The sequence below is a fragment of the Anarrhichthys ocellatus genome, unplaced genomic scaffold (assembly GCF_004355925.1).
Source record: "Anarrhichthys ocellatus isolate YVR2014 unplaced genomic scaffold, GSC_Weel_1.0 scaffold16, whole genome shotgun sequence".
Lineage (NCBI taxonomy): Eukaryota > Metazoa > Chordata > Actinopteri > Perciformes > Anarhichadidae > Anarrhichthys > Anarrhichthys ocellatus.
Genome location: NW_022280046.1, coordinates 2,017,245 through 2,028,657, shown reverse-complemented (window position 1 = coordinate 2,028,657; position 11,413 = coordinate 2,017,245). Strand labels below are relative to the sequence as shown.

Below are 11,413 nucleotides of genomic sequence, written 5' to 3'. Positions count from 1 at the left end.
TGCCACAAGACATATTTTATGAATGTATACACAAATAAAAATGAATGCCAGCTGGTGACAGTTTGTGTACTTGGAGCTGAAAGACCAAACAAAAAAAAAGGCCGAAATTCATTGACCAGGGCAGAAACAAAACCACCATCACTTGACAGCAGCTGGTTCTGTCAGTTATCAGATATAAACTACCACCGGTAGAATAAATCAATGTACCAACTCTGAACAGTAACAGTATAAATGTTTATAAAGTATACTACCGGGGAACTTCAGAACTGTTTGCGTGTGATTTCATGATATAACATGTGTGAATCATTTGCACTTATCAGCTCACCGCGGTCATTATCAATGACGTCATCTTGAACGTCATTTCGTACGATTGTGCTCTGAAGCAGCTGTTTCTATCCGGCACAAAAGGTTTCAAGGTCTGTCTCATCTTCTGCTGACATTACAAAAGAGAAAAAAAAAAATAATTCACAGTGGCATTTGGTTTTCTGAACACACGATACATCCTCATGTTTCCTCTCTGAATGCTTCACAGGAAACACATAGTGATGCTAAAATAACTTCATGTAACGTGAAGAGATTCAACTACAAAGAAGATCTTTCCTACCGATGTAACATCCAGTGATGGAGTAGAACATTTTACAGTCAAAATACAACTTCACTGCTGAAGTTCAAGATTAGATTACTTCAATAGAACAAAATATTATATTCCACAGCTGTTAAAAATGCAGTCATTTCAATCTATAATGCAGGAAAAACACAGGCAAAAGCTTTGATAATTGTGATTTCAAATTTATTGAAAGGACTGCCTCGGCTCACAGTCGGAAAATAAATACAGAGAAGATGTGAAACGGAAACTGGAGCCACGTTATGCTTCTTTTTTGGCACTTGACTTTCAGCCACTGATCAACAGAAATCTTAAGAGAACAGCTGAAACTCAAATAGCATGAAAAATTATTAAAAACATCTGCGGTGGTTTTCTCTGTGTGAACTGTAACACACAGTCCTGAGGTATACGGGTCGGCAAAAACCTCACACAGGCAAAACAAAAAAATGAATGTTGGATTAAGACGTGAAATTAACTTAGCAGCATCAAAAACATACTCTGGCATGAAAAGTGTTTTCCCCCCACACAAACATAAGCTCACATTTAATGTAACACACACACACACACACAAACAAACAAAATCATGCAACACATTATTAGAGAGAATGAGCTGATAAGAGTTCTGCATATTATTGAACAGTTACATAAAGTGAGTCCTCATAATATACGGTTCAGTTTGTGTAGAGAGTAGAAGCGATGTACAGGATTCAATAGGCCTTTCTGGTTTGACTGTTTTAGATGATGACAATCTAAATGTATGACTCACTAACTATTAGTTTTTTTTGGTTTTCAAACTATCCTTGTAGAGTTGTCCATATGGGCTAAAAAAAACGTTGCATCGGTGCACAATGTAAATTGGACGATAAATGACTTATTGCAACACAAACAAATGGCGTAGACGATCATCATACCCGTGTTTCAAAGTGCAAAGCAGTCTGGGACCGCAGACCAACCTGTGCCGCTGCCTCTGGAACTAAACATACAGACTTACATAAAGACTTCAGTTGCAAGAAAACCAGCTTTGGTCATTTTTGTTTGCAATGCTTTAAGATGGTTCATCATGTTAAAGATGGCTTTAACATGATGAATTACAATTCAATGACTACAAAGTTATTTATAGGCTGGAAAACAGCCTGAAAAACCCAAACTTCATTTCTTAAAATTCATGGTGGCTGATCCTACAGACCTTTTATTCCGTGCATGATGACTCTGTAAGAAAAGTAGGGTTTCATCAGAGAGCAATGTTGCAGACTCACATACTCACACTAGAAAAAAAGAAATGCACATTTCATCAAATGAGTCAACCAGGCAAACTGCATTCACTCTCGAAATTCCCTGAAGATATTTACTAGTACAAAAGAAAACAAACTTCCTAAATTGGCCCCAGCTCATCTCCTTCATCTTCCATTGTTATATTATTGAGAGGCTACGGTGGCTAACCCCACCTACTGGCCAGGTGATATTCCACTCCCCACCACTGAATACTTAACAGTCGCTGTTGGAAGTGAAACGGTGCTCTCCACTTTAAAAACAAACTGCATTGCATAAAAACCTAGCTGAGTACATGTTTGCTTTATCTATGTTTTCCTCTAAGGTGAGCTCATTATAAATTCTAGTCAGTGATCCATGTCCTTATCATCAAGGACACTTTGTATGTGCCAAGCAACACTACAGGCTGGGGTGTGGGCAACACCAGCCCGGCCATCTTAACCTACAGCTTCTGACCTCTAACTACCTAGTTTAGTCTCATGACGTCCCTCATTTCAGCAGTTTCAGTAAAAGCTCCACTTTGATTCTTTGTCTAACAAATGCAGTACCATCTTTAGGGTTAGAAGTCGAGACAGGATGTGAATGTGGTGTTCACACTGCTTTCCTCTCCTCCATCGGTTGTAAACATGGGTCAGTTAGGGCTCCGTGTAGGCAGTGAGGGGCTCTGAGGCGCACGCCATTCAGAAACTGACGAGAAATCAGTGTCAGGAAACTCGACTGCTTACGGGATCAGCAGTGGTCAAGGTTTTGCGTCTGGTCTACTGTTAAAGTTTGCGGTTTGAGAGGACTCGGCCGAACACGGTTCAGTTCTGTCGTTCTCCGCTGCCTTTGAGCAGAACTGCTGTGGTGGTTGTTGTCGTCCTCTCGGCTCTTCTTCTTCTTCCTTTAGAAACACCTCCTGTTTCTCCAAGACGAACTCCAGGGTGGGCCCTCTGGTCGATCCGTCCTCCAGCTCCCCCTCCTCTGCCAGACGGAATTTGATATTCATGCCGACATGTTTTTCTGTCTTATCTGGACAACGAGGAGGCGAAACAAGAACAGAGAGAGGAATTACAATTTGATCAAAGAGGCTTTTCTCATGGGATTTGTTGACAATAACAAAAATACAGAATATCGCCAGCCTTATCCTGTAATCCTCCTCACCATGGCCCAGCTGCCTCTCCTTGGGCAGCAGCAGCACATCCACATTGTGATGTTCCTCCAGAGCTGCTGTGAGCACGGCGCCCTCGCGGCTGAACAGGAAGACCAAAGGCAGGGTGATGTCTTCAGTGGAGTCGCCATCTCCAACCATCTGGAAGAGGGGAGTGTCCTCGCTATTACTTCCCTCGCGGTGGTCTGAGGAAGGGAATAAGGGAGTGATTTGAACAATTAAAGTTCCATGAGGTCACGAGTCACTCTAACCTATGCGTATTGAGCTTTGAGGTGGAGTTTCAGCTCCTCTGGTACTCATCCTCACCTATAAAGATGACTCCTATGGCCCCAGCTTCCTGCAGCCAACGGGCCTTTACAGCAAACATGCAGTCACCGCGCAGTGCCAGAGCGATGTGCCCTTTAAGCTCCACTGCACTATCTATTGGCTCACATGCAGTGTAGGGAGAGGCCTTCACTATGCTGCCCTTCACCTGCGGCACAAAAGTTTGTGTGTTATTACAAGTGCAGGTAAAACAAAACAGGTAGCAGTTGCATGGATCAGAAGAGATCTGTAATGTAATTGTAGGAGTCCATTGTCCATCATTTCGCGTTATCATCATCAAACACCTGTTTCTTATAAGAGCTACAGGACTTGTTGACACTGTGTACTGTATTATGGTCACATTGGAAGCTCACCCCGTGCTCCTGCTTGGTGAGGTCCATCCCAAACTTGGCAGGTCCCGCTGTGAAGACTGTCCTACCCAGAAACGGGGGGGATATGAGCTGGACAACGTGGGGCAACACTTCCTCCTCCTCCGTGGTGTGGCTCACCTCTGCCACAAGTTTCACCCGGTACACTCCTTTATGCTCCTAAAAGGGATTCATATTTAGAAGCTCTGTCATTTATATTCAATGTTTTCCCATGATGCCAAGTGACATGTTTGAGTTAAGAGTTAAGGGACATTCTGTGACAATGTTATGCTATAACCAGTTACATTTCTATCATGGTTTATCAGGGAATCTGTGGACATTGGGAATCTGGTATAGTTTAGTAACATTTCAGGCATTTTTTACAGCCATGCGTGTATTCATTACCTTCACCCTAGACAGGCAGAACTTAATGTCATGAGGTGAGTACAAAGTAAGTAGAATACCTTCAGACTTCCTGTTTGTCCTGCAAACACCTCATTGAGCGGGGTGAGAGAAATACCCATGCTTCTCAAGAACTCTACTGGCTCCATCCCGTTATCATGGAGCGGTAGTTCAATTTCCCTGTGAAGCACAAACACACCCAAGTTAAAACTCAAAGTAATCAAGGCAAAGTCAAACTGGAGATCCCCTAGAGACCATCTTCAAACCTGACCTTCACTTTGGTCTCCACTACACACCTGTAAAGCTTTGTGACTGCATCTTTGCTCGGCTGTGACGTAATTTGCGGTGGCTAAATCTGTCCAATATAATCACCTCGTAAAGTATTTTAAACCGCCTCTGTGGTAGTTGCTGCCATAGCAGATGTCCAGGACCACGTTTCATCCCGATGATCTCACAAAGTGAAAAAAAATAGAGTGGTGTAGTCTCATTTAGCCACTTGTTTGCAACCGCCTTTTTCAAATAAAGTAAAAGCTTCAAAATTCACAAGAGGGTTATTTACGGATATATTTTATATTGTAGAAAACGCATCGATTTTGAGATGAGGGAACCGGAAGTGCAACAGTGCTAACTCATTTCAGGGCTTTAAAACATGCAGCACTCTATAGCTGTAATCAACACACCTGACAGGTAAGGGGTGGAAGGGTCGTCCCACTCCAGTGAGGTACTTGTAGCTGTCCCGTATGGTTTTGGCAAAGGAGGGGTTGTTGGGAAACAACGTCTCCATGCTGGGGCAGGAGTGTGTGAACAGATCTTCTTCTTTAGAAAGGGGAACACTCTCCTGAAGCACAGAAACAACAACACGTTTAGCTCATACGGTAAAATGTCAACCTGTTCATACTACCTGTGTCTGTGATAAAGGGAGAGCTCTCACCGTATTGTTGCCTTGACAGGGCGTCTGGGTGGTGGAGAGAGACACAGGGAGGAGGTGAGCCTCCGTGGTGAAGATGTAGTCGTCAATATCGATGGGCAGCTGACCCTTATCCGTAAACAGCAGGTACAGGTATTTAAACATCTCAGCCAGAAAGAATGAGTCCATCCTACACAGAAAACAAAAGACGTTATCACACATTCATAAGAGATGTTTTGACACTGTAAACATGTGCGTGATGGCATTCGTGCACCTGTCTTCATGCCTCCCGGTGCGGACATCTTGCACAGCAGCAAACCCGCAAGGCACCCTGGCGTAGGCGTTGAGCTTTTCCACGATGGACTGTCCCACTCTGAGGTAGTACGGGTCGCCAGTGGCCTGCGGAAATTAAATACAATTTTACAATATTACAACCTAATACAAATGCTTTGTGTGGAGTAGTTTCGTTAATTAGCCTACTTATAACAGACCTGGCTTTTCTAATTATTAGTAATGGTATGTTTGAATAGTATTATAGTTTAAATAGAGTATGTATTTGTGCATCTATGTCACCTTGTAGAGGTAGTAGGTGCTTTCCGCAAACTCTGGTCTCAGTAGGTGTTGGCCCCAATGAACTCTAAACTCCGTAGTGAACGCCTGCAGGAGGTTAAGCAAAGAAAGTAAAAGACATGAGTGACACTGGCTTCTTAGAAGTTTTGTTTTTTTACATTAATGAACAGATTTCATGAACAATGGGACAAAGAGAATTAGCCACGAGAAATGTCCATTTATTATTTCTTTACTTGGTGTAATGCGATGACTAATAATATATACATCATAGCATAGTTCCATACATCTTAAACCGTGATGATTTGCTACAGCTGCTGCACACCTATTCATTGATACATTTCTCATCACCTTTAGCATGAACATGTCATACTGTAACATGTCATTCTGGGTGATATGACGATATAAATAACTTCAGTGATAGAAACTATTCATACTGAGGTTGTTATCCCTTCAATACTACTGCTTCTATCAGGTTATTGCAGGCAGTGTTGTAATGACAAAGACTTGCTTAATGGCAAAACTGAATTTTCAAGATGTTTGCATCGTCATGATGAAGTATCTATATTTGTCCTATTCAATACAATGGATCTAATGGTTATGCAGTAGCAGAAATTTCCCCAAATGAGCGTTATATTTGCTATACCTTGCCTACATATTCCTACTATATGTCATTAAATAAACAAAAACAGCAACAGTTATTTACCTCTGGAAGGAACTTGTGCTGTTTGGTGACTTGATAAAGCATTTCATGAGTCTCAATAGCTGGTTTCAGGTCTCCTCTCAACACCTGCATGAACAATAAATGTCACTCGACTCCAGAGACAACGTGTGCAACAATGTCTACGCCTTCTACGATGTTTGATGGTAGTAAATGTGATTAATCGAGGATCCCTGACCTGTAAGCCGGGGAAGAATGCCAGGAGAGAGTCCATCCAGCTGCGCACGTTCACAGTGGGGTTGTGCATGTGTACATTAAGCAGCAGGGGAGGCTGACTGATGTACTTCATAATGGCACTGTAGTGCTGTTCAAGACAAACACAAAACATATATTAGCAAAAGCTGCTTGGATATAGATTTCTATGCGGGCGTGCACTGATTGGAGGACTTACAATGTTGAACCTTTCCAGGAAAACATTGTCTCCTAGAAGAATGTAGGCCTTCATCAGATACTCATAGTACGAGTCGATACCAGCACCAACTCCACTGTCTGCAGACGCAGAAGTGAGAAGATTAGTAGAGTATGGCTCGTGTAAACAGCTGTTGAATATGTATGTACTGTACATGTAATTATGGATTATCAGTGTTCTATGTGTGTTTTTAATCTCCTCACCTCTCCGGACCCATTCTTCACTATGGATATTGATGACGGTCCCCACCAAGTCACTTCCCCTCTGTCTCCTCTGCCAGAGGACGTCCAGAGCCTTCCTGGCATGTTCCTATAAAACAATAACAAGTATTATATCCGTAAGATGTTTCTGGGAAAACAGTTGCATCATTCTTACAGGATTTCATCAGTTATAGCCAGCTATGATTTCTGAGAAAATGACTGTACTCTACTGTTACAGCTCAGTAATTTCACAATAAGGCTGTATTGCAAAGAGATAACAAAAGAAATGAGTCTCATCTCTAGAGGGGAGTAGAGAGATAATACCTCAAAAACAGAATCTCCTGACAGTCGGCTGAGGGCAGCAAACTCCAGGATCATTGTTCCAGCACATGCTGTGCAGGTGTCCGATTCTGTGCCTGTGCGTGAAAGTGGGTTTAGGACGCCGTACCGCAGATTCACCTGGAAAACAAACAAAAAAAGAAACATTCATCTTGTCTACTTTAGGTTCTTCAAATAAACTCAGCTCAAATTATTTCTAGTTATTTACTATATTTAAGCTGAGCCATCCTTGATAGGATTCGTCATGAGGCTGTCTGTTCCTTCTGCGTATTGTAGATCTAAAATAAGCCCTGTGGTATTTCACAATGAAAGAAGAAATACCTTAGGGTAGGGAAGGCCACTTGTGGTGTTAAAGGCAGGCAGTAATCGATGGCCCAGCTCTTTGGCCATGTGCAGGAGCTCGTCACGATACCACTGCATCCTCTCCCCACGCTGCCGGAGCAGGTCGGCCATCACGTGGGCTCCCAAAAGCCCTCTGGGGAGAATTCAATGAAGGAAGGAAAGAAAGACAAAATTAAACAGAAAGGTCGAGGTGGAAAGGTTGAAATACTTAGCACTAGTATTGTGAGGATATGAAATAATTCTACATTCAGAAGAATTATTTATTTAAATGATTAAAGATGAATCTATTAAAACCAGCATAAAAGTTTGAATACACAGTGCTAAAGTAAATAAATAAGACATGTTTCATACCCTAAAACTCTGATGTTGGTCTCAAACACGGACACCACCACATCGTTGTCAAGGCGTACATCTGTGATGGTCTTCTTCACTGCGTCCTCAAACTCATCGAGCTTGTTTAACACCTGCTCACACACACACACACACACACACACACACACGCGCACACACACACACACACACATCTACTGTCAAAAACAGGGGGAAAAACCTCAAAAAAACAAAAGAAAAGTGACAAAAGAAAAGCTGATCAAACTACTTTTATTTTGGTAAATAGAGGAAGAACTCACCACCAGCGTATCAAGGGTGTCAATCAGTGTGAGGGAAAACCTGGTGAAAAGATGGACGACACGTTACGATGATGTCCCACTTCTCCACTGATCCAGTTTCATATTAATGAACCACAGACTGTTAAATGTCAAATCTGTTGCATTTGCAGTAAAATTACATTATGCAACATGCATGGTGCATAAATGGATGTATTGTACTGCAAGTCGGTGACTTATTGCCTTCTTGTAAGTTAAATTGAGTTAATTTTGCATCAAATTCATGTATTCCTATAAAACAGGGGCATCTACTCCATGTTGAATTAAATATGTTTGGAGCAGAACAGTATTACACGAGAAAACTGAATCCTTGTCTTCTTTGAAAATACATTTTAAAAAGAGATGACATTACATAAATATCACATTGTGTATTAAATCTACATTCACTTGCATATTTGTTTGAGGAAATTTAACAGAACTTACTGCCCCAAGGAGTCATCTATGTCCCCTCTGTTGGGCTCCTGGCCGCGGACTCTCCCCCTGCAGCTGAGAGGCATGAGCTCGTCTGCTGGGTAGGCATATTTCTGCAACGCAAACAACAGTTACTGTCTCCAAGCTTCATTTAGCAGTCGACACAAAAGTTGTCATTAAGGAAAAATGGAGGCTTGAACATTCTCTAGGAGGGAAAAGAAACAACACAACTGCTGGATCACTAGTGGAACTGGTTTCTACCGATTCCAGCTATTTCACGATTAACATTGATGGTCAATTTGAATTTGGTACCCCAGACTTAAAATCTGATTCTAATTAGATGGCCTGAATAAATTATGGAGCTGAGGTCTGAAAACAAATTTCACAGATCCTTATCAAAAACATTTGTTTCTGATATGTGTTCATGTCAAAAGCAATATTGGCCATTTCAGATGCAGCTTACATTTAAAACTCTTGAGCCACTGAGTGAGTCGAGCTACCCATGACCCCAATCACATCTTGCTGTTCACTCTCATTGCTTTGCCTGGAGGAACATCCAGACTCCTGGAAGGGATCCCATCACTTACAAGAGCTGAATCAATATTATTAAGACCACCATGAATATCACATAACGTTCTGCTGGCATCTGTTGCACCAGTCTGACACTGCAGATGCAACTTAGTCCTGTATGTTCGCTTTCTGCACAAGCCCACTAAATCAAACCCAACGTGTTAGTCTCACAATAAAGTTTTTTTTTTTTTAGTGTTACTAGAGTGTTGACTTCTTCAGCTTTTCATAACTTCCTTCTTACAATCACAATTTTTTTAAATTGACATCAAAGTGAACACCTTACCATGTAACTGCCGTAGGCATGGTCAAACATTTCAATGATCTGGTCACTGAAAAAAACAAACAAACAAAAAAAAAATATATATATATATAAATGAATCAAAAGTGAATATGGCAAAAACACTGTAAAAGTTTTACGATATTGTAAATAGCCACTCAATCACAATCACATCTAAAAGAGTTACATATGTCTGTCTCTAGATATCTTTTACCTGATAACAGTCCTCTCCTCTGGTGTCATGCTCTGGCTCTCCTGACATTCCGCCCAGCCAAGAAGACTGGTGATCACGAAGGTCTTCAGCAACATCCCAGTGCCAGAGGTGTGGACCAGATACATACTCCTCATGTAGTCTTGTTTTAGTTTAAGCTTTAATATGGACAAACAAACTCCTGTCCTTTGTCCCACACAGAGTCAACCAGTCCAGCAGACACAGCTGTCCTCCTTCAAAGCCCCGATCATCCTCATCCAGGTATGAGTCGGCTGCTGAGTTGTGACGTTATAGCTTCCTCCCAGCCCCATGTCCATATGTCCGCTGCAGTTGTTCCGTAGCTGATCCCGTATTGTTACAACCACCACATGCCCACAGTGCACATCAGCTGACCGTGTAAACAATAGATGCAGCTAGCTACAGCTGAACCTCGGTAAACAATAACTGTTTACGCTTTCCTGATAACAAAAACAAGACTGACCACCAAACACCGGCTAACTAGAGAAAAGCCCAAACAGGGCTAAAAGCACGCATCTTGTTAAATCAAGAAAAGTCAAAAAAATATTTAGAAAAATATTCAGGTAGCTGCAAAATTGAAAGACAGTGTAGCTAATTGTTGCTAGCCATAACAGTGCTAGCTAACGTTGACAAGTTGCTAGTTCGCCGTCAGCGATGCTAGTTAGTTAGCAAAACAGCTAAACGGCTAAATACGAAAAATAAAGCAAAACATATTTTGGCTAAAAAGAAATGGTTGACTTGAATTTTAGTTGATTGTCATACAGTTAAATGGTCAATGACACGTCGTCAAGTATCACTACTGCCATACAGTAACCTGACGTCGAGTACGGAGCGAGCTGTCAAAGAACGGACAGGCTGTTTAGCTACCCGGCTGAGCTATGACATGGGAACTTTCTGCCCTCAGTTTAACATTTAAGGACAGCTTTGTTCACACGTAGGCTAACGTGAACTCTCCCCTTCAGCAAGTGACACTCTTCAGAGGGTTAACTATAATAATGTTTGTATTTGGTTTATGCTTATGGTTGTAGTTGGGACGAGTATTGTACGTCGGTTTATTGTCAAGACAGAAAGGAAGATCCCCTGGCAGGCTATATTTAGGGCACACTATCCACAGTTCCTTACGTGACTGAGACACGTGTCACAAAGTAGGTGGAGTCAAGGGGGGTGTATTTTGCGTAAGTTAACTTACTGGTAGTATATTCTTACTGGTGTGCCTCAGTGATGGAGAGAGGGATAACGTATTTATTCTATCTTATATAATAGACATGTGAATGACCATGTTATATTTGACCAAATGTTTACATTCATGAATACCATTCTGTATTTTCAACACGAACACAATGAACTTGAAAACATGTCCATACCAGTTGAAATGTCTCTCGGCACAAATCCTTATGACAAATCTTCATAACTTATCTGGCAACCTTTTTCGCGCCCCTGCATCTGTAGTCGCTACAATGTGCCACAAGATGTCGCAACGGTACCCCTCTCCTCACAGTGTGGCACTCTCGCTCCTCCCTCTGGTTATATGCATTTATGTGTTTGCACAATGTTTACTCTGGTTAACAATCTTTTGATAACATCATGTCTCCAGTGTAGGATGCTATGGTGAGCTGACACCACTCTTTAAGTGTTATCTAGGCTACACTTCTATTTTTTTTCCCACAGGATGTTAAGTAG

At 41.7% G+C, this 11,413-nt stretch overlaps 1 protein-coding gene across 1 annotated transcript; it reads right to left on the bottom strand.

Annotated features, from left to right (window-relative positions):
* Positions 1–90: 90 nt before the first annotated feature.
* On the bottom strand, positions 91–10,590 carry LOC116387996 (ER degradation-enhancing alpha-mannosidase-like protein 3). Its single transcript, XM_031855535.1, has 20 exons — positions 9,719–10,590; positions 9,511–9,556; positions 8,670–8,770; positions 8,211–8,250; positions 7,933–8,045; positions 7,561–7,714; positions 7,225–7,359; positions 6,904–7,009; positions 6,683–6,780; positions 6,470–6,595; positions 6,277–6,360; positions 5,577–5,660; positions 5,278–5,402; positions 5,028–5,193; positions 4,777–4,934; positions 4,159–4,276; positions 3,701–3,874; positions 3,330–3,495; positions 3,017–3,208; positions 91–2,884 (listed from the first exon to the last, which is right to left on the bottom strand). The coding sequence occupies exons 1-20, from the start codon at positions 9,850–9,852 to the stop codon at positions 2,613–2,615; spliced, it is 2,592 nt and encodes an 863-aa protein (XP_031711395.1). The 5' UTR covers positions 9,853–10,590; the 3' UTR covers positions 91–2,612.
* Positions 10,591–11,413: the final 823 nt, after the last annotated feature.